The sequence below is a fragment of the Seriola lalandi genome, unplaced genomic scaffold (genome assembly GCF_002814215.2).
Source record: "Seriola lalandi dorsalis isolate HSWRI2012SDOR001 ecotype SW California unplaced genomic scaffold, Sedor1 jcf7180002054955, whole genome shotgun sequence".
In the NCBI taxonomy this organism is placed as follows: domain Eukaryota; kingdom Metazoa; phylum Chordata; class Actinopteri; order Carangiformes; family Carangidae; genus Seriola; species Seriola lalandi.
Genome location: NW_019525506.1, coordinates 1,463,664 through 1,487,588, shown reverse-complemented (window position 1 = coordinate 1,487,588; position 23,925 = coordinate 1,463,664). Strand labels below are relative to the sequence as shown.

Genomic DNA, 23,925 nt, shown 5'->3' with positions numbered 1-23,925 from the left:
CCTGAAATGTTTCACAGGCAACGTTAAAAAAAAAAAAAAAAAATCTCCAAAAATTTGCATAATTAATGCAGCTTAAAAAATTAACTATTGCGAGTCCTGCAGCATGATAGCAAGAGCACACTGTGCTCATTGGAAAATAGCAGCTATTTTTTTTTTATTATGCCACCAACCATGCACACACTGTGAACATATTTAGTGTTCTCTTTCATACTAGGCTCAATAGAGGTGTGCATACTAAATGAAACACACAAACCAGTTGGTTAACAGACATAATTAAGACACACATTTACTGTAGGTGATTTTATTTTTTTCCCTGTTCCCCCTGCCCTTCCCTCTCCCTGCCATGGGTCAATTCCTGCAGTGATTTAAATTTAAATCCTTCCCTAGGTGTCAATTGTCTGATCTCCATACCTGAGCACGGTCCGATGGATCCTGGAAAATCTTTGGGTAGATAACCAGGATGAGGTCATTATCCTTCACTCAATCCACGTGGAACAAAACCTCTCCTCCCTTTTGTTCTCATTTGTCTATTGTGCTCAAACACGAAAGGTCAATCCACACTTATGACACCCAGAGGACAGCTACAATCACATTTTTGACATTAGATTGCTTTAGCAATCACATTTTTTCTTCTATGCTACCCTCCCCTCCCCTTGTGTCTCTATCTTTTACCTTTGTGATGGACCATGCAAATACAGTATGATGTCGCCCCATCTCCCTACAGCCAAACATTGAACAACAACATCACTACTATGCACCTGGTCGCCATCTGGGTTAAAAATCATAAACTAGGAAAACGTTCAAATAATTCAGGAAATCCCTGAATTGTAGAGCTTGACGTGCTTCACTTCATTTCACGTATTTCAAAACACCACAAAAGAATGAACAATGCTCCACCTTCACCTAATCAATTTTAGTTAAAGATTATTTTTGATCAAATGCTTAGTCATGTGACAAGTAAACATGAAACCGTAAAAATTACAATTATACATTACAAACTGCCTAATATGTTTGGGAAAAAAACATAATGGACTCTGTTCTCTGTCTACATTTTATTCAGTCCACAAAGTGCTAACCTCCTGTCCTGTGCAGAAGTCATAGGGAGGCGTTCAGGGTGAAAGGTGGGTGGACAAAGTCTCGGACTTTGATAGAAGAAACCAGGGTCACATTGTGTGTCCCATATGTGGCTACATGATTTCATCTGTTTTGCCCAATCTAAACATCCAAAACTCCATTAATTCATCAGGTACTCCTCTTTTGATTTCCCTTTCCTGCTCTCCACTCCCTCTATCCCATTTCCCCAGTTCTTCCTTACCTTGTTGCACAAAGGAGCCGTACACAAACCACATGGAATTGTACAGGGTTGTCGAGGACACAGATCCCATGGGTAGCCGGGGTGGGTTGAGCCAGTTGAGCAAGTACACCAGGATGCCAACGAGGAGAACAGTTCCCGCGATGCACGCCCACAGTGACAGATCGAAGGGCGCCAGGCAGGCAAACATGTCCACTGTGCGTTCGGCCTTGCGCAGCAGAACACCCACAGAGTAATCCATGTAGCGTGTGGTGAAGTCCACAACGCTCTCTCGCTCAGGCGTGATGGTCAGGGCAGAAAGTCCCACATCGGCTCGCTGCAAGAGGCAGAAGAGAGGAGTTTCAAGTATCCACACTGTGAAAATGTGTAGGTGCGGAAACAGAGCCAACAAATGTGGACTTTTGTACCCAGAGATCCGGTGGGTAAGTGCTTTAAGTTACGCCTCTTATGCTTCTCACCATCTAAAGTAAAACATTAAATTCTAAACACAAAGAAACTTTAAAAATGTACTATTGCCTGGAGACATCTGGCCTATTGATAGATAAACAAAATGGGATTTCTGAGAACAGAGCTTTTGTTGACAGTGTGTATTCTTTCACTTCAAAATTAAAGGAAAAATGCCAGTGGGGAGATGTGTTCTGTTTTTTTTTTTTGTTTTGTTTTTTTTACAACACTTTTAGAAAAAGTGGTCTGGGTGCACCTGTGTACAGACAGGTACGTAAGAGATAAAGCAATGCTTCAAAACAAAAAAATCAGGTACACACTCATAGGGAATTTAACTATTAAAAAAATTCACCAGTGACAGTATGCAGGAGTTGAATTTGGGAAATGCTGTGTGAAATTCTGTAATGCTGTGAAAGATTCTCTAAAATCTGTCAAACGAGAGCAGATTAACAACCCTTGTAATAAAGACACTTATAATAAATTAAGCAATGGAAATTCAAGGAAGTAGATACAGGGCCAAGAACAGATTATTTTGAATGCAGACAATATATTTCTCTTTACACAGACTGACCATGATCTTCGGAGTATGATAAACAGTGTGTGTTGCTTGAATAGTAAATTGCGGCTACAGATAAACAAAGATAAAACTATGGCAGAAAGAAGAGGCGGACCAAAAGTAAGATAATGTATGGATATGCTTATTATGTGCTGTGCATTGGCAAGTACTGTCTTGTACTGTCTTGTAAGCCACATGAGGACCAGGCATATTTTGATGCATGACCTTTAACTCCTTCATTCATTAGCCAATTGATCTGCTTTCACTTGTTATTCTTGGAATTTTAAGAGACAACAAATGACTGCTTTAATTATTTAAGTGTAAAGACTTTAAGTTGAAAACAGCTGTCAGTGAGTGTCTGCCAAGAAAAATAGACTGTGCTTATCTTAAATGCAGAAACAATGATGGCTAATTAAAATGTTTTCAGTCCCCAGTGCTTGGCTAGCAGCTGTAGACATCTGCTTGTACCATAACAAGGATTTAAGATGTTGTGAGTGTGCGTGAGTGTGAAATCCATACTCGTGTGAGAGAGGGCACATATTACGAATTTGTTCGATAATGAGATTGTCTTTGTTGCTAGAAACAACTGACTGTAACAGGTTAGGTGATTTTGTAGGCCAATGTTTAGCCCTACAGCCACTGTACACACACACACACACACACACACACACACACACACACTGATTATACACACAAACGCACACTTGCATACTTATCCACCGCAGACCCAACACACAACATTCTTATCTGCGTACGCGCGCACACGCACGCATGCACACACAAAACAAACAAAATTTTAATCCATTGTAGGCAAAAAAATCAGCTAATTTCACAGACGAGTGAGGAAACAAAATGCTTAAATGTGCAGAAATTGTCACTTACACTGCATAAGAGGAATAGTAGGAGAAACCCTGCAGGACGTCTGTTGGTTGAGACAACAATATGCATGCAAGTGTGTGTGTGTGAGTAGAGATGAATTACCATGCTGACTTCTGTGGTCAGTCAACATAGAAACTTGCATAGAGCACTTTGGATAATAATTATCTGGTATAATTGGTTTTTGGAGAGATAAATCTTGTTGCTGACTGATGGGGAAAACAAAATTATTTGCATGTTCAGTTTATTTACAGCCTGAGCTTGTCTGTGTACACATAAATATGCATTGTGCTGAAAGAATTTTTCTGTATCATTTTGTGAGCTCTTTTAGTGGTGGTGGAGGGGAAGGGGAGGGGTGGGGGGAAAGGGGAGTCGGGGTGAAGGAGAGCCCAATCTTAAAAAATGCTCAAGTCTGACACACAGCCAAATGAAAATAATGAACTTAAGGCATGGAAAACTTTGGAAAAAAACATAGCTGATAATAAAAACCCTCCTTGACCTATAAATAATGAACGTGTGCAGCAGCTCAGTGCAATTCCAGGAGGACATCAAAGGGCATTGCACGCATGCACACGTGCGTGTATACACACACACACCACACATACACACACACACCACACATACGCACACACACCACACACCGGCATGAACACAAACACACTAAGATGTATACACAATAGGATATGATAATGATGAGTATTGCCTGTGGTAGAGAAAACACTGCATTGACCTCTGTCAGTTGAAAGTTACAACTCTGTTGCACCATTGACAACACCTTACATTACCTGTCTCCAAATCTGGTACTACCTAACAAATCTAACCGGGTTCAAAATATTTGTTATTTCTTCACATCGGAGAAATGACCAAGTTAGATATACTAATGTGGTTTCAGGATGCAAGATACTTTATTTTCCCTCATTCAGGCACACTTACATGTAGTATATAAAATTCCAAACAATAGTTTAATTGCTAAAGTGCTTGTAGTAGCTATCATGGATTAAAATAATCTTAGTAAAGTCACTTTAGATGGTGACAATGTTGTATCTAGCTGAAATACTTCAATAATCCTGCCTCTGGGAAGAAGATGTCCCACTGTTGTTATTACTGCCATTTTTAGTGGCCTTGTTACATCTGGTGTAAGCAATCCATAAATTATTTTGGGGACAAAAGAATGGCGTGACTGTAAGGAACTAAGGTAAGCTCAAGGCTTATTGCTGGCGGGGCCCCCATAAGACGAGGAAAGGAAGGAAAGACAGAAGATGTCTGTGAAATCATGAGCTATTTAGTATATTCAGATGCTGCTTGTAATGTTTCCATGTGTTTGCTTAGCTTTTTTATTCCTTAGATAAATGTGCTCTGTCTTTGCTACAGGATAGAGGATGAGCATGCTGGGAGCAGAGATGAAAATCTGAATTAACGTGACTATTCAGACCATACGCTTTTGAAAAGAAGCATTCTTTCTTTCTGTTTATCCATTCCATTCTATCCTTCTGTAAACAGTAAGAGATGACCAGATGGATTACAATATCAAACATATTCAATACTTTGACAAAATAATCTTAAATCTTCTGTATTGTTTGCCAAAGGCTACTAGAAAAGCTGTCCATTGTCTGCATTGGAAACTGTAAACAGCAGTGTTGGAAAGGACAGATGGACAACAGACAGCTCTGGCATCTAAATTGAGGGGAATAGACCTGGCAGCACAAAAGTTTGGGTCACGAGCTTGTTTCACAGCAGTGAAATTGGTACATTTTTTGCTAATGGACTACAAAGGTGAGGCTACATCAGCTAACCCTAACCCTGTATGTAGCTGTGTTATAGCTAAAGTAGTTATTATCCAACTGTGCCAATTTCCTGCCCACAAACTACAGGCCTCTTCATCTTTGTGAAATCCACATTTATAGCCGCATGCTCTCTAAAGGAAAGTCATCTCCACTTTTCCACTTTTCACTGAGGCAGTTCAAGTGTCTGCCAGTAGTTATGGATCAAATACTTGAAGATACTTGAAACTAGTCAAATTAGTCAAATTATGATTGGTGTTTTCACCAATACGCAATATCACATTTCTCAATCTTTAAGGTCAGCCCCTCTCTGGTCCACTTCAGACTACATTCTGCAGTAGTTAGTGAATGAGTTTCTAAATCCCTCCGTCCAATTTAAAGAAGTTAAACTCTGCCCTATGGTAGCATATTTCAAATATTTGCTTTTGAAGTGGCATGATTTCTAGTGGGAATGTTATGATAGGACTGAAGACTCAACCTGAGGGAGGCTATAGTCCTACTTAGAATAAGTGATGCCTATGGCATGTGCCTGCTTGCATGCATGCTTCTCCTCCTTTTGTATTGGTGTAGTATGTGTGCATAAATAGGCAACAATAACTCCATATTTGCATATTTTCTGCGCAAATTAAATTCTCGTTTATCTTTATCCAATCCATCTAATTGTTCTCCAATAGTCCATTTTATTTTTCTTGCATATTAAGTGTGTGTGTTCGTACATGTACTGTATGTAAATCATTTTCTTCTCACCTTAAACACCAATTCACCCATCAGTCCATTCCACTGACCATCAGGCTGCAAGCTTCCATATTTGTGGTCTGGAGCGACGTAGATCTCATACTTAAAGCCCAGGTAGTTGGACAGGGCATCCAGGACGTCAATAGAATAGCCCTGGTACTTCTTTGGTTTCCCCAGAACGTTCTCTGACACCATAACAAACGGCTCCTCCTAGAAGGCAAAGATCAATCAGTGTGTCAGTAAGTCAGTCAAGCAGCCAATCAATACACCAGTCATTCAAGCATTAAATCACCCAATTACTCAAGTGGCCATTATACCACCACAAACGCTCATCCTAAAGGGGGGGGGGATGTCTTTGAGAGCCCACATTACACTTACAAAAAGGTGCTGTCAAACACATAAAGGTAGGCTTCCCTGTGGAGTTTACATTGTAAAAAAACAACTTGGACAGTTGAATACATTTCCTACCACGAACAAAAACAAAGCCTTTTCATGTTTTAACACCTGCATATTTTATAGTGGTCTGCAGACTTGTTTTTCATCCCTTGCTCTTCATCAGTGCTACCTTTGAAAGCTACCTAACAGCCCCCTCCTCTCAGTATGCATTACCATCCATGTTGGGTGCAAATGTGATTTGTCACTCCTCCGACGTGAGAAATGTCACAGCCAGGGTGAAATCTAATCCCTGTAGGTGAAATGTGTATCACGTCCTCCTCTCCTGTGCCATGTGTGGTTCTCATTCACTGGTTCTAACAGTATGGGAACTCAAAAGAAAAAAAATCTCTACAATGTCTCTAGTAGCCAAAAACTCCACTTAGATGAGCAGTGACTATACATAAATAGACCTGGAAGGAGCAGCAAACTAAATGTCATCGGTAGGCCACATTTTTTTTTACCAATATGGTAAAAAAAATAAAAATAGTGCTGTTTCTGACCCGAAAGAATATCCTTCTGTTGTGGTTTTGAGGGTAAGCTGGATGCTAACAAATGTACCAAAGCTGACGCAACAGCATGCTCTACTTAAAATCTGTCCACCTGTTTAAATTGGTTAAATTAAATGATTAAGCACTTTCCTTTTTTAACTGTCTAATTGGGATTCCTGAAGCAAAACAAGATGTACCCCCCAGTTTTGTTTTGGCTAAGATCCCAAAGTTCCCTACTCAGCTCTCTTTTTATTCACAGAGGAAACCGTGTTTAATAATTTATTTAAAACATAACTCATAAAATATTTTCAAATGAATTAAAATGTTGAAAATCAATAATTGCACAATGCAATTCAGCAGATTTGTTTGTTTTGTTTTTTGAGTCATTTTCATGACTGTGCAATGACTGTGCAATGCATCTTGTTTATCGTTATCACCACGGCATCTAACAAAGGCCAGCTTCTCATCTTAGAAAAGAAAAACAAATGTTCATGTTTACTTGTATTTACTGTTCATGCATTGGATGTTTCATGAGAGTTTTCTCTTCAGTTCTTGTCTGCTTCACCTCCCACCCCCCTTTCTCCCTCACCCTCGTTTCTCTCTTCTTTAATAAATCCCTATTGATGAGTGAAATGTTTTAGGCCAATATGTCTTGCAGATTTATGAGGGCCTGTGTGTTATTGACTGGATACTGGCTGCACATTAAGTTCACACACACACACACGCACACGCGCGGGCTATGCTACGCATTAACTTGGCGGTTTCTAATCCTTGCTAGCTGCTGCCGTTCAATAAGCTATTAGGCAGTGAGTGGACATGCATGCCAAGTCCCTTACTCACCACAAGCATCCATCAATCAAGGCAGGAGTACCCACCGACATACACACCCATACATACTGAATAACCCCCCAAGTGCCACTGATCGTTTCCCTATGCGGGTACTTTAAACCTTTATTAACAAACATAAACATGGGGGAGAAAGCACGGCTGACCCTGGTGTACAGGGGGAAAAGAACACAGTCCACCTGCCCAGGCCCTAATACTTAAATACACTTCTAAAGGTGAATGTTCGCATTGGAGGCTCATTACCAAGGTAAACCATGCAGTAAATAGCTACAATGACATTATTAGAATTTAATTGGCACTGTTGAAGGCAGCAGAGAATTTAGATATCAAGGTTTCACCAACAGTTTTTCCAGCATTCACATGAGGGTGCAAAATTATTATCCACAATTTTTCCCCCTCGATGGTGTATGTCTTATATAATATATGATAAGCTAAGTAACTGTTAATTAGATTACAAAGGATGTTACGCTTCTTGTAGACAAACAAATTTGGGTTTTAGAAAATTACAGATTTGGTTTGAATTGGCACTTGAAACTCATATTGTTAAACTTGAGATGTTCCTGAAGAAAACTGCAAGGATTCCCATTTAAAAACACCATCAACCTATCCCCTTTTCATTTACCCCATGTCCATTTTCTCTCTATGGTTTTGCAATAATAATTCAGTTCATTGTGCATTGATTGCTTTCCAAATACAAGCTCTGTGGGATACAGTGAACAAACATACAAATACACTCACACACACCAACAAAAGGCACACATGCAGTGAACACCTATGCTGTAAACATGTATGCACATAACGCATAACCAACAGTGGCAGGAAACAGCAAATCAATACAAGGAAAGAAAACTGTGCATGTGGACCTCTTTAAAAGGTGTGTGAATGTTGGGATGATAGTGTTTGAAAATACTGAAAGCATGATTGGTATTTTATCCGATTATGGTACATTGTAGCCAAAGGACTGGGAGAACAGAATATGTAAAAGCACCTAATGCCTCCCTAGTGTCTAAAAGCCACGCCATGATGGGGCTAAGCTCTCTGTTCTCTGGAAAGGAAACAAGTTGTTTGACTGATGTCATTTGAAGTTTGCTGTAAAACAGTTCTCTCCTTCACTTAGACATCAACATGAAGCTGACTTGATGAACGCACCACTTGCTGGAGAGTTATTGCTCTTTTCACCTTTTTTTAAGCTTGTACAACATGGTGGCTGTTGAGGAAGCATTGTCATACCTCTCAGAAACTAACCGGCCAAATCACTGTTTGAATGAACCTGAAGTAAAATAATAATAATAACAACAATACTGTAATAAATAAGGAATTCATTAGCAGCAAATTGCTAATCTATAAAATCTGGTTTAAAACAGTTGTTCAAGTTTTGACTTTTGAGAGGCAGCCAGTCATGTAACCTAAACACTTCCTTTAGTGCACTGGTCGGTCTTGCTTTGAGCTGCCGGGCTCAATCGATACTCAGTCGATGGTTTCCAGACTAAAACCTTGTAAGGAAAAATTACCTTGTGAGATGTAATCTGGCTTTGTGACGCTAATCTCTCTCTCTTTTTTCTCTGTTGTTATTTTGTAGACCCTTCTTTTCTCCTGCCACTCACCAGCTGTGATATACACAATTTAGCGTCTTTCCACACCACAGCATCCCCTGCCTTCCCTAGGACACCTTGTCTCTCTCCATCCATCCAGCCATTGAAGCTACAATACTTCCCCCTGTTGTCATTTTTTCAATATCATTTCACATCCTCACATATTCAGCAAAACTTCTCTTCTATTTTTCTCTTCATCTTTCCAATATTGTTGCCATCTCTCGTTCCCATCATCCCTCCTCCCTCTCACTTTCTTCTACACTAATTCCTTCGGCACAAGTTCATCCCCTGTCTCCTCTTGACTGGAAGTACCACATGTGGTCTCAGTGTTGCTCGGGTGTTTTTGGAGACATGACTTGGGGATGGAGCAGCAATTTTCCACAAAGACTCAGTAATGGCATCTGAAGAGCCCTCTGAGGGAATGCTGGGAACGACAAGAGTCATGTGGTGATTTGCAGCATGGTGAGCATTTTCAAAACACTCTGTGGATTTGTCTGTGAAATTGGTGCAAATTGGTGCATTTTGGAAAGCCCCAACAGTCTCTGCGGAAGATTAGATTTCATATTGTTATAAAAATGAATTTTCCCTTGGTCTCTGTTTGATAAGGTTGAGAACATGCATCACAAAACAATAGACAAGTAGCGCAGATGATGTAACACAAATTCTCCTCTTCATCCCTCCTTCCAGTTGAACAGGTCCAACATTTCTATGAACTGGAACTACACTACTAATTTCTGTTACTGAGTTTTTTCAAACGGGTAAACTCGCTAAAAACAGGCAGTTGACTCCTTTCAAACTGCCAGGTCAGTTTACCTTTCTGTTCGGACTGAGAGGACACAGGCACACAACTGCAGGGAGCACACGGACACATGGACACACGGACACATAGACGCAGGGGAAGGTATTCTTCACGGATCAAATGGATCATCCCAAGTGTTGTGTGTGTTGTGTTATGTGTGTTTTAAAAAACTTATTCTGGGGCTGTGCTCACTCTTGCTGCTCCAAGCCCAGTACTCTCAGCGGAAGGTGTAGCTGCAGTATTTCCCATTTAACAACACCGTGCTGGGCAGGTCACAGGTCTGTTTCACAGTGTTTGTGTGCTCTGAAAGAGGTCACAGCGCGGAAAAGGGGGCGAAAATTAGCGTGTTCACCACAATCAGACCTCCACAAATACCCATGACTACTGTAGAGTCATCTGACCGGGGAGTGAATGCCGATTGTACTTTTTCACATTTACAACAAAAGACTGATGTTAGCAAGTGTTAGTGGATTTTATGTCCAGTGTAGAAGGGGCTTTAGATATATTCAGTGCCAACATTAACTGCTGGTAAATTAGAAGCTTGATCCTCTACAGTATGTAGTCTGTAGGGGTTAAGCCTGTCGCACATGAACTTTCACGCTAGTACAAACAGTACAAAGACCTGTTGATTGCCATAGTATACAAGAATCTTGTTGTTGTTGTAGCACTCAACTACTATCAACCATCATTGATCATTATCATCAATCATTATCAATCATCACTACACGTTTATTTGTAGTACAAATGCGTCTGTAATTCCACTTGTGGTTACTGTGTACCTTATTGTCTTCCAAAGTAAAACTATAGGTTCATTTGGGGAAAACTGATTTCCCTTTCATTATCTCCAAAAATGTGAGCTGAAGTTAAAAAGGGACATCTTATGCCTTTGGCTGCATATTTGGGCTGCTGTAGCTATACTCACAGCTTGCTACTCATAAATGTGGAGTAGAACCAGGGAAATGTGGGTGCACCCTCGAAAAAATTAAGAAGCACAGAATATTACAAAAAGATGAAAAGTCAGCTGCTGAGATGAATCAAACTAAATTAGGAACATATGCAAGTCAGTGGGTGGTAATTTATAGGCCATCTGATTTTACACCTTCAGAGTCTTACATCTTAAGAAAATCAAGTTCCTGTCTAAACCAGATCGTTATAATGTAAGCGTTTAAGGCTTCAAATTTAACTCCCAGAGCAAATTATCAGTTTTGGTCACGTTTGTGACCAGAAGCATTGCACTACTGAGCCCTGCGTAGGGTCATAAACACATAATTATATTGATGTAGCCATTCCTTGGTAACATCCATTTAATAATCAATACAGCCCCTGCTAATCAATGGCATTGATTTAGAGTCACTGGCTCTAATAGAGGTATGATCTCATCATCAATTGACATCAATAGCTATTCAACAGTCTGACAGATAGAATAGAGTGAACATGTCCTCTTACAGGTTAATGTTTGTGCACGTGCGTGTGCATTTGTGTGTGTGTGTTCACACTGCATGTCACTCTCCATGGTAATATATGAGCCCATTGCACCTTACAGACAGAAAACACAGAGAATAAAAGACCAAGGGCAAAACAGAGCAATCTGTTCCGAAGGTCCCTCTAGAAACCTTCACATAATGCACACACACACACACACACACACACACACACACGATCAGGATGTGCCCTCCAACCATTCTCACAAAAGAAAACACTACATTCAGGCTCCACCCTGGACATTCTACACTATATCTATCTATTTCTGTCTTTAAGCCCTCGTAAAACATCAGTCATCTAGGGTAACAGACAGACACAGACACTCACAGACACTCACACAAGCATTTACACAACCAGAGGTACAAAAACTGAAAGGTAGGTGAGCAACAGAACATAGAATGTGATATACAGTACACCTATAGGGGCCACCCTACGCTAGTGCAGGGAAGAAGGACAATATTCAAAAACACTATCCATATTCTTTTTCCCTTTATGGATGATAAAAATCAAAGGATGGAAAAAAATTAGAGAGAGACAAAGGATAGCCTCAAAGATGTCTAGCATTATCTCTTTCTTTTCTGCCTCGCACTTCAAAGACAGGATATAAAGAATTTACAGCAGTGAATCTTTAAAGCACTCATGGGATGTACTCAAATCGATGCTGCAGGCAAGACTGACAGGGCTGCAGTTTCACTATCATCTCCAACGACTCCAACGGCCTCTGCCATCTTGCTGTCAAATGTCAAAACGGAAGCTACTGAAATGATGATAGCTTGGTCCATTAGTGAACTCACCTTGTTACATTTTCTTTGTGTTTCGCTTTCTCTGACTCCTCTCTTTCCTTTCAACACTTTGTCTCTGAAACGTTTGTCTGCTAATTTTTCTTTCCCTCACACCAGCTCTCAAACAGTTCCTCTCTACAGCATTGTCCACAGAGACAGCTGAATGATGAGCAGAAAACGAAACAAAAGGACGGATCTATGATAGAGCACTAGTCACAACAGTCCCTTTGGTTGGGGTGAACAGGACAGTTTTCAAACATTTTTTAAGTGTGTCCACCTGAAATCACAAGACCAGAAAAAAAAGAAAAAAAAAAAAATGTGCACACATATGAACACACTGGTCAGGTATACTCACCAGCACAGTGACGACTCGTAGCACCACTCCTCTCATGTTATTTTCCAGTTTCCTGTCTGTCAGTGTGCCGTTCAAGCCATGAACTGGGTCCCATGTTGCAAGCTGTGCTCATAAACAAACAGAGAGAGAGAGAGAGACATAAAAGTTAGATTCACAGACAGCCTGGATGACGGGTTGGGTGTACAAAGAAACAAAGTGGCAAATATACTTTGAGCACACACACACAAGATTAAAAGAGGGAGGATTTAAAAACAATGGAAGCACACGATTGTGCTCCAGATGGGACACTTAGAGCATTTAACAAAGTCAGAAAAGAAACGAGATTCTTTAACATGTTTGAGAGAAAAGAGATTATGAAACACACTCAGTTAGAGCATTAAAGAACAGTAACCTGATAACTGTAAAAGACAAATATCTATCTATCAACTGAATATTTTATCTTCCACTGTCCTACTTTCTATTATCTCCCCCTTTTATATGCACTTGTATGCATTTTTGTCAAACTGTTTTCCTGAACACACCAAGGCTTATCCCCAGTGCACCGTCTACTGTGTCTGTGAAAATGATGATTTTCTTTTATTCAAAAATGCTTTATGAGTCTGACCCAGACTTCTATGTCTATCAAATTGCATCATAAACTTCCAGTCTTTTCCCTTGGACCACATTATTTAAGTCCCTAACCATATTTTCTTCATCTATGTGCTGCCTTCTGCTTTCAATAAAATATTGTTTTTAGCTTCAAAGATCAAACTAGCCTGGTCTCCCTGTAGAAAAAGAGGCAGTAGGAAAAAAAAAGAAGTGATTTAGCTGCCTGCTATTCAAAGACAAACACACACAAACACACACTGTGATACACACAAAACTGCACGGCATGATTTGTGCTTAGAAGAAAACACAAACACACCAGAGAAGCAGAGGGCATACAGCGGAGGGAAATATGGGATAATCCATTTTTCTAAAGCCTGAAGTTGCTGTTGAATGTGCAATTCTCTGCCAATTCTGATCAATTCCCTTTTGGGACCAACACTTACAGTAAAGCTGAGCTGAACTGGTTTCTTTTTTATGCCATACCGTTTAGTTAACATTTCAAATCCTGTTTGAAGTATTGTTGGCAGAATAGAGGACAACTGATTAACTCACTCCTCTGGTAGAATTACTTTCTTTTGTGTAGTCAAGAGCAGATTTTTGCTTTAGACACCTTTAGATAACTTATGTTACAGTATGCTCATAGCGCTGCAGGTGACCAGTGGGCAACAGTGAGAGTAAAAACTGAATTGCTTTTCGCCCCTTCACATACCCTTCACATGCCCAACCCGTGGTTGACCCCTGCAGGAGTTTTTACTTATTTTGCCTGATCACACTTCCTGTCAGGAATGAGTAGGAATGCATAGACTGATTAACTGACATCTCTCTGACTCTCTTTTTATCTTTGTTGCAAGGGTTGCAGTGCGAAACATTACAACTTCATTATTCTTATTATTACAAAGAGTTCAGTAAACCTCACACTATCCCCAGCATAGTTTCACCCATCTTATGAGCCAGAATCAGTGAAAACATCTGTGATGGTATGCAGGGAGCTTAAATTCTCACTGCTGTTAAACACAGAAATATTCAAATTATCATAACATCAACGCTGTAACTTCAAATAATGGAATTCACAGATAAGCTGCCCGTCTATCTGCATTTATGTCACTCGCACAGACACAGCCGGGTAGATTATATTACATGTTGTCCTTGTTTGCAGCCTGGAGGGGGAGATGTGGAGCTAGAATATGAGTCTGACTCCTGTCCCACACAAACCAAAATCTGTAGCCCCTATTTTTGTTCTTTCTCCATTTTATATGCAGAAAACAGAAGCATTTGTAATCTTCTGTTTCTCTGAAGATGAGCCAACTAACTTTTATTTTATAACATCGAAAAACTACTGTTGTGTAATTCTTCTCGCTACAATCCCAATGTCAACAAAGCCCTTGATCGTAGTGCATGAATGTGTGTTTAAGTCCTATTCTATATGTACATATGCTGCCTGCAACCCTTCCCAGTTAGTGCATACAGTATAAGTGGAGTGTATGTATGTGTGTGCTAACAGTTGTGAACTTGCAAATATGGGAAAGGGGGTGGATGTAAAGTGAAAAAGGGATCACAAACAAGAGATAGACAGGACACACATGAGAGGGCAAGAGATAACATAAACAAGAGAGAGAGACACTACAGCAGAGAGAGAGAGAAAGGGAGAGATGGGGAGCATACAGCAGACAAACAAGAGACTGGTACATGGTGAGCAGAGATCATGTGAGACATTGTAATAGGTACATTTAAAGCACAATAGCTGTTCTAAGTGCTTGTAAAACATATTTGTGTATAATCAATAAAAACATTGGTGGAGCAGCAACATGCTACCAACTTTCATTTCATAGTCATACCTGAGCTCATCTTCAGGAAATACAAATCCAGAAAACAGTGCCTATAGCACAACAAGATTCAAATAGAAATGAGTATATTTTAGATTGGCTAAAAATAAATAAAAAACCAAAATGAAAGAGGAACATGAATAGAAATTATGCAAAGAGCTGTCTTATTAAATTACATTACATTACTCCGAAAGGTGTGAATCTCAACACTGGCATGGTGCTGATTCACAATGACATTGTGACATAACCTCACCAGGTAACTGGTACAAACAAGAGTAAATGCCTTGTTAGCAGAGAGGCGCATGCACACACACGCACACGTACACACACACACACACGCACACGTACACACACACACACACGCACACACAGACAGACAGACAGACACACACACACACAGTGAGAGAGAGAAAGAGGCCACACATGCAGGATGCCTGTTGTCACTTGTCTGTCCTTCACTAATGCCCAAGTGACAAAGGTGATATGCGCTAAGGCTGGAACACCAAAAAAATTTAGATTTTCCAAGATAGTTTGAAGGAAAGTCCTTTTTTAGTGCCTACTATACACAGAAAAACACTAATAAAACAAACCTCTGTTGCAAAATTTAGTCTGGTGGAAGAGAAACAGTACTGAAACCAGGATCAGGGGACGTATTTGACTGAAAAGTGAGCAGCGATAATGGGCCTTAAGCCCTGAGAAAAAAGTAATAAACAGTGAAATGTAGGTAAGTGAACCGTAGCAAACACACCTGCCACTGCACACTGTATATCAGGCTTGTACTGAGCTGTCTAGCTATATGGTGCTGAGCCACAATCCTTATATTTAAAGTCAGTTTAAATTTATACAGATAACATTTACAGATAATGACAGAGTAACAAAAACAGTGTGGTTTTCTCTTATTAGTGTTTCCTGTACTGCCTTTGAAAAACAAAAACTGCCTTCTGCTGTCATGTTACCCTTAAGCAAGGCACTTAATATTGATTCCTCTGGACTGCATGAATAAAACAAGAGTTCTTCAAAGACTATCTTGAAAACTATGTTGGTCTCTAATGCCTTTTGCACCAGTTATCAGTCAATAAAAAAAAAACCATCTGTTTTAGCTTTTGTTGAGGTGCTAAATCCCTTAGCCACAGTGTTCGAAGTCAAGACTGCACTTTGAGAATGTGAAAAGAGAATATGAATAACATTAAAAAACATTCAGCAATGAACATTCTGCAGTGGCCTGTAATGAATGCAGTTTGTGCTGCATTTCCCACAGCGTTTAAACATTAGCCAATAAGATGTGGAAAAATGGAGAGGTCACGTGGACAAGATCAAAATAGCATCTTAGCGAGGAGGCTCCAAGCAACCCTACACGATTTAATTAAATATCCCTAATATACATTGCTATTTTTCTGAGGAGAACCTCAGTGTTATGTCAAAAACCAGTCCTACCAAGATTTGGGTTAGGTGAAACTTTTCTCAAATTGATTCAACTATTATACACAAACCAAACTGTTGAGATCCTAACAAATAATACCATCTCTAAACCCTTTAGTCTGCAGAGATCTACCCGACAGGCCTGCCCTTACATACCATTTGGGAGATTAATCATTACATTTCTTTATATACGGATGACATCATATTTTCCATATGTTTCACTTCTGAACTAAGTGAAATAATCTAAGCAAATAATGACCCTCTGGTAGTTATAGTAACTGAAATGAAGTCCAATTTGCCCACATCTATGGTCAGATAATCTAATGAAAATGACTATTCTACCTCAGTTTTTATACTTTTTTCAAGCACTCCCTTTGCAATTATGACACGTTTCATGGTAAACTTAAATTATTTGTACACAAACATGTAGGTGATATGCCTGCACTGTCTCAATTAAGTCCTATTTGCGGTAATGAATAGTTCATACCTGCTTAAAAAAGATGGAAAATTTAGGTCATGGTATATGAAAGGTATTCAGAAATATATCATATAGTTCTGAGTCAACAATGGATATACAAAAAGACCTTGATTGTTTAAAAGCTTAAAAACAGATAATAAATACATGCTGCAACAGCTTTATATACATGAAATGACTTTAGTTCAAGAGGTTAATGAGAGAGTATGTCACTCCTGTCAAGCTTCATCATATGTCTGCAAATTCCAGATGTTTGTACTGTTATATACATTTCTGGAAGAAAAACATTATCTACTTCATTTTCTATGCAAATGTCCACTTCTGGAAGGATGTTAAAGGATGTCTGTCAGAGATGTTAAATACTAAAATCCGTTTAAATGTAAAACTCTAAGTACTTGGAATATATCCAAAGGACGTAATATCATCAACAAAACACACTTCGGACTTCTTCGAGCCAGGAGAGCCATGTTGGGAGAGTATGGATGCTCCATCGTTGAGAATGCGGATAAGGGAGCTTTCGGGCTGTAACTAACTTACATTGCTATGGGCAAGCACAAAGACTTCCTTTAGATCTGGCAACCATACATGAACATCATAGAAGATGGAAATGTAGGTTTTACCTGAAAAGAAATAGTATTGTCACTGTATGATGCATTCTGTATGGGATGTGATAAGAAAATGACAATTAAAAAAAAGAAGATAAAAAGATGAGAATCGCGTCAGTCAACATCATAGATCACTACGGTAATCACAGAGGCTATCAACCAGGCTCATTCACACACACTTACAGACCAAAACACACACACACACACAAAGTACATTATGCATTAAAGACACATCTAATTTTATTCTCCCACTCTCACTATGAGTTCACCGTGATAGATTGTCAATGACTAAATGAGTCACCGCTTGCTACTGAGATGTGTGTTTTGTAAGCTCAATTTGTGGAGGTGAGGGAGGTGAACATTAAGATTATTATCCAAATTGCTCTTAGTAAACATTGACTGGACTGAATAGCAGTGTCTTGGTTTGATTGTACACAACAGTGCAGCTTTTGCACAGAACATTTTTAAGATCAGTTTGGGCACATTTCCTTGAATTTTCACTCAGTTATTTAGTAATAGTTAAAAACAGCACTTGTTAAATGCCTGGTTCTCTCATGCTGTTATGACCAGTGCACATTGTTGCAAGGCTGTGCTGCATTCATTACTTCAAATGTTGTTGCATCTGTGTATCACTGCAATGAATGTGGTGAATAAAATGCTATTACTGATCTCTTTTGGATTCTGCTTTAATTTGCCACCTCATTAAGTATACTTGGAGAATATTATTTTTAGATTTCTGTCCATAATAGGCTGCTGCACTGTACATTACGGTAATTTCTTGATCACTTCCAAATGTTAATAAAAGCCATAAATTATTTAATTTCCATTAACATAGTTATCTGATATAGATAAATTATCAGAACAATTTACAAACGTGAGTGGGTTTATTTTAATTATTACTAGGGATAAAGAATGGATGAGGAAGAGGAAAGAAGGAGAAGGAGAGAAAGAGAGAGAGAGAGAAAGAGAGGAAAGTAAGTCAGAATGAAATGAAAGAACCTCTCTTCAATATTACAACAAAATTGGCTAGGCTACATTATCTGAATATCAATATTTCCACTCTATATTTATATTGTTTTGACTTTCAGTTAACAAGAGAGTGTGGAGGCAGCTTTGCGTGTGTGTGTGTGTGTGTGTGTGTGTGTGTGTGTGTGTGTGTGTATACGAGTCAGAAACTAAAATGGCAGCCTGGCTAGCAGAGTGGCCCATTGCCTCTGCTTATCTCCACAGCTCCAGATAAGGGTTCATTTCCCCCTAACAGTACGAAATAAATGTGCGTTTGTGTGCGTGTGTGTGTGTGTGTGTGTGTGGACGTGTGTTAAGTCAATGACCCACTGTGTCTAGACCGTTACAATGTAGACTCAGGCTTCAAGACACTGCTATTAGCATAACACAATGCTTTTTCTTTCTATTCATCTAACACTATCTCTATATTTTTTCTTTACAAGTGCATTCTTTCTCCCTGTGTCTGTAACTATCTACATGTCTCTTGTCCTACACCTACTTTCTTTGAAACATTTGGTAATTAAATCACCTCTCTTGTGCACATGCACCAAGCACAGAGCTCTAAGCAAGCCTCTAGGACCTATACCTTGGCCTGATAATTAATCAACATGAATAATAGAATAATATTGAGATGTGAGAACATTTAATTTGCTAGCCAATGACTATTCTTATCTGTAACTCCTTTTCTAAAGACAGCTTGCTAACTAGCACTAAAGTAAAACTTTCAGGCTGTTTATATCAAAAGTCTTAAAAAGTTACAATAATTAGAAGTTACTTTTTCATGTGATTGATATAGAGTCACTTACTTTTAATGTTTTCACTGACAATATATTTATGTGCTTATTTCATTCCCAAATGAGATCAAACACATAAAATATCTATTATAGTTTTTATAAGCTATAACACTGATCCAAACAGACAGCTGTTAGCTGCAATCACATCATCACAAATCACACTTCACTGCATGTAGTATTTCCTTTTAACTTGTAGGCTAAGTTCCCTAATTAAAAACAGTTGATTAGCAAGTTAAGATAGCACTAACTTAATTCACTTCATTAGCCACAGCGACTGATTTCAAAGTTGCTCTAACATTGAGTTTGAAAATTCAAATAGTAGTGTACCGCACATCTATAAGAAACAAATCAAATGCTTCACACACTCTCACTCATACAAGACACATACTGAATAAACAGAAAGAAGACGCCCACATTCGTACGAAGCTAAACCAACATAAGATTTCAAACGATTCAGTCAACTAATGTCAAATGCCTCATGCCTCCTTGGTAAAGATCTGACCAAACCTCTGAACACACATCAACAATTTACATAGATTCACAATGGGGACACAGGTGTTACACCCATGAAAAGTAGGTGTCCACACTGGCAGTGGTCATTTTATATAGATGTGGCATTCAAACAAATTGACAGGGCGCTACATCTGAAAACACAAGTAGGGCAAAAAGTATTTAAGTAAAGAGAAGAAACAAAGGTTACTCAGCTACCTAAACACTGAGCTTCTTTTGCTAGCTCCTACATTGAAATACTGAAACTGGTAGGATAAACTAAGCACTTAGAAAAGATTTGAAATGATCAAAGTTCAAGAGCAACATATTAAAAATAAAATATAACAGTTCTAGTGATTATTAAACCTCAGTGATAAGCTCTCCCAAAGCTAGAATTCGATGAATAGCCTATTAAGGTCTGTAAAGCCATCTAGCAATGTGGGCATTAAAATGTTTTTACTATCATCATTTGTGCTCCTTTTTTTGCAGTCATTAAAATCATCACGACTAATGTGATGGCAATAAACTGAAAAACAATACAACATGTAGCATTGGCAAATTGTAGCTTTAATGTTTTATGTGGTTCTCAGGGGGAATCAATGTCGCATCTGTAAGAACAAACAGATATTCAAGCAAACAATATGATATGAATAAGTGTTGATTTATTCATATCACTCTAACTCGCAGCTGATGTTGTCATTTTGCAGAAGTGATAGGGGAGATTTTGTATATCTCACAGCAGGGCATTATGTTTTTTCATCAGGGCTTGATGGTGTTCATTGTTTCCTCTCATCATTTGTTTTCATTAACTTTTTTTTTCCCCATGTTGTTTTTTTTCCCTTTAGGGAACTCAGAATGGGAATGATGGTTTGTACCAGTGGGATAATTTATCCACCTGTGTTTTGTGAATATAACACACCTGCGTTTAATAGTTAATTAGTGTTCCTAAGCAAAAGAGTCAATGGTGCTGTTTGTTTTGGTGGATAAAAGGAAAAGATGATGGAGAAACGGGGACAAGAAATAATATGATGCAAAGATTATGGACTCAAGGTCAATAAAGTCACAAACACTGAAAAAAGTGTGTGTAGTTCAGCATTGTTTTGTCATTGACCTGACGAGCAGCTTATAATACTATAACACTGAATATAATCACCTCTCCCACCTCCAAGCCTCATCATGACCACCTAACACCTTGATACACTACACAAACACACACACACACACACACACACACACCTCAGGCACTCCATGGATGTGAAACCACACACATTTAAAAGTAATTGGACCATCGACCAGTGCTGTGTGGGGGCCAGAGGAGTCATTTACTGTTACAACAAACCCTTTTACAGACCTAACCCACCTCTCCTGCACACACAGACACACACACACACACACAAAACCACACATACACAAAACCACACATATCACAACAGAGACACAATCAAACAGCATGTAGGTATCCTCTAGCCTAAATGGCATCTCACAATCACTGAGGGGTGTTTTGAGGCTTCATGAATTTCTCGCTTTCCCTCCCTGTGGCAAACACATCAAGGCACACTGTGCAACAAACTGTGGCTTTCGGTCTGACTGTTACATGCATGATTTGTAGCGATCGCAAACACAAATCTGTAGCAGGTGACATTTTGAAGCAATAAAGCTGGGAACAGTGTACATGGCACTGACAGAGATTAGCAGCTGCAACAAAATCAATATGCACAGGAAGTTGGAAAAAGGAAAACTATCAGAAAAGTATGAATAAATGTTAGTAGAAATTCTGTCCTACACTGCCTTAAATTACTGTTGGTAGACAAAAAAAAATCAACTTCCCATGAAATTGGACTTGGGCAATTGCTGTATTAGCTGCTGCACTTCTCACCCCACATCATGAGCTCCACCAGCGGAGGGAGAGATTTGATTTTGGGCTTTCTAATGCACTGCAATATCAAATTGTTAGTGTAGAATACTCTCTTTGTAGTTTATCTGCTTACCCTTCACCAACAGCTAGAAAAACATAATGTTTTTTTTGTTATCCCTCCATTTACAAACTATCTCTTTTCTCTTTGCTAACCTTGTTTCATCTGCCAAACACTGGTGGGTCTCTGCCTCTGTAGCTCTGTAGCACTCCTTCTGTTGTCTCTGCCAAACACTCGTATGTCTGCCGCTGCAGTAAAGAGACAGTAGCCAGGCACGAACACAGACAAGCTGCTGAGCAGTTTCACCACTCCTGTGTCCAACTCCCTCCCCCGTTACCCCCTCCCCTTCCTCCCCTGCTGATGAGCAACATGTGTGTCAGTGAAGTCTCCAAACAGCTTGCACCCCAAGCCTTCTTTCTGTCCTCTCCCCACTCCTTCTTTTTCTCCTCCTTCAATCCCTTTTTCCATCCTCTTCAGCCCCTTCCTCTCTCTCTCTCACTCTTTCTCTTTCTCTCCTAACAGAGAGGGGACAGCTTGTTGCAGCAAGCAGTCCTGGCTGCACTAGTATCAGTGCTCTGCACCAATGACTGCCTAATCTCCACCTTCTAGTATGTGTGCCCATCCATTCTGCTCCCTGTGTGAAAAGTAGTTCCTCTCCTAGCATACAGGTATTCTTTTCTAATCTGCCGTTTCACGTATACACAAACATCTCTCGCATCTCTTATCCATAACCGTTTCTGGAATAACTGCACAAAAAACTGTTGGTATCATGAAATTATAAAATATACAAAAGCATGTACTATTAAAATCATTGTGATGAGAATACTACCTGGAAAGCAATTATACTTGAAAAACCCACTTAGGCAAGTTCTGCCCAACTGCCTTGTTCCCTAATAGAATTGGATTTCAGGAAAACAATTACAAGGGAAAAAGAAATATTGCTGGCAAATTGCTGATAAACTGTGTAATATGTGAGCTAATAATGTAAAAAGGAAACATGGTGAATTAGAAAGGGCTCGTTTTTTCCAGCAGGGTTGCATTATCTCTTCAATACATGGGAAAATGACTTTGCAATTTTAAAATCATTTAAAAACTGAAGGGGAAAATCTTTATCTGACACACACATTTTTCAAAACAGATAAACTGTTTAAGCCAGTGGGCAACTTTGGCTAGGGGAAGGTTTGTACTTAGCAGTAAATATTAAACTCTTGGAAATCATATAAGTCTTGGTATGAGTTTGGAGTCAAAAACTGGTCATCAGCATTGAAAGCACCTGCTCTTTTCACACACTTTCAGAGGACTAATCTCATATTAGTGCATTCAGAACACATACACAGAGACTGTATATTTAACTAAATGTGGATAAGCAGACCCAAACACTTAGAGAGGATGGGAAAAATACAGGAAGAGATTCCAGAGGAAAAGTATACCTCACATCAAAAATTCAGTGGAGGTCAACTGAAAAATAAATTCATACGCAAGGCTGCATGCAACACTATGTACACTCTGAAATAACTATGAGGATCAGTAAAAAAGAACCACTCTGAAAAATCTACATAAATCAATGATCCGACCTGCAGTATCTTTAGCTTCTCAACTAATTATCGTAGAGTGGGCGATTGACTACAGCTTTGGGGAAATTTCATTCTAGTTCTGAACAGTTCTCGCCTCCAGAAAATCACCTTGCATACCTTTAGTGTTATTCAATCATTTAACTGCTTTTGTAGAAGATCCACAAGGTAACATCAAATGGAATAATAGATGGTACTTTGCTCTCAAAGAGAGGTATGCTCATATTCACCAGTTATGGTTGGACTGGCCTATAAGAAAGAATAGATGGGCCTCTTTTGAGGGAAATCCAATGTAGACAACAATACAACACAGCAAGTATTAGTAGTGATGGTAGACTATTCTGTAATATGACATTTGATAAATAGCCAATATTTAAGAAATATTATTTAAGATAAACACAAGAAGCTTGTGCTACAGAAAATGGACCAGACTCAGTGAATAGCTCCCTAAGCTTAACATGTCCTATGATAACTATTAATTTAGCTGTACAGACTAATGAGCAGTGATAACTAACATGTCTTTGGGGTCATCAGGTGGGAACCTCCTGGAGAGATGCCTTTTGAGCTAAACTCTCCCCCGCCGGGTTAGGCTGTGCTCTACCCCCCCCTACTCCCCCACTCTCCAAAACATCAAACAAACAAACAAACAAACAAACAAACAAACAAACAAACAAACAAACAAACAAACAAACAAACAATCAAACTCACCTAAACAGCCAAAGACACACTACAAACCAATTCAATACAAGCAAACAATACA

The 23,925-nt window shown here is 39.2% G+C and overlaps 1 protein-coding gene across 2 annotated transcripts in view; it reads right to left on the bottom strand.

Moving 5' to 3' along the window:
* grid2 (glutamate receptor, ionotropic, delta 2) overlaps positions 1-23,925 on the bottom strand; it is a 467,345-nt gene that overhangs the window by 93,746 nt on the left and 349,674 nt on the right. For both annotated transcript variants that reach the window (XM_023395024.2, XM_087170650.1), the window contains exons 9-11: positions 12,484-12,585; positions 5,717-5,914; positions 1,316-1,628 (exon numbers count right to left, since the gene is read on the bottom strand). In XM_023395024.2, coding sequence (XP_023250792.1) covers positions 1,316-1,628; positions 5,717-5,914; positions 12,484-12,585 — 613 coding nt within the window. The remainder of the gene's footprint in view (positions 1-1,315; positions 1,629-5,716; positions 5,915-12,483; positions 12,586-23,925) is intronic.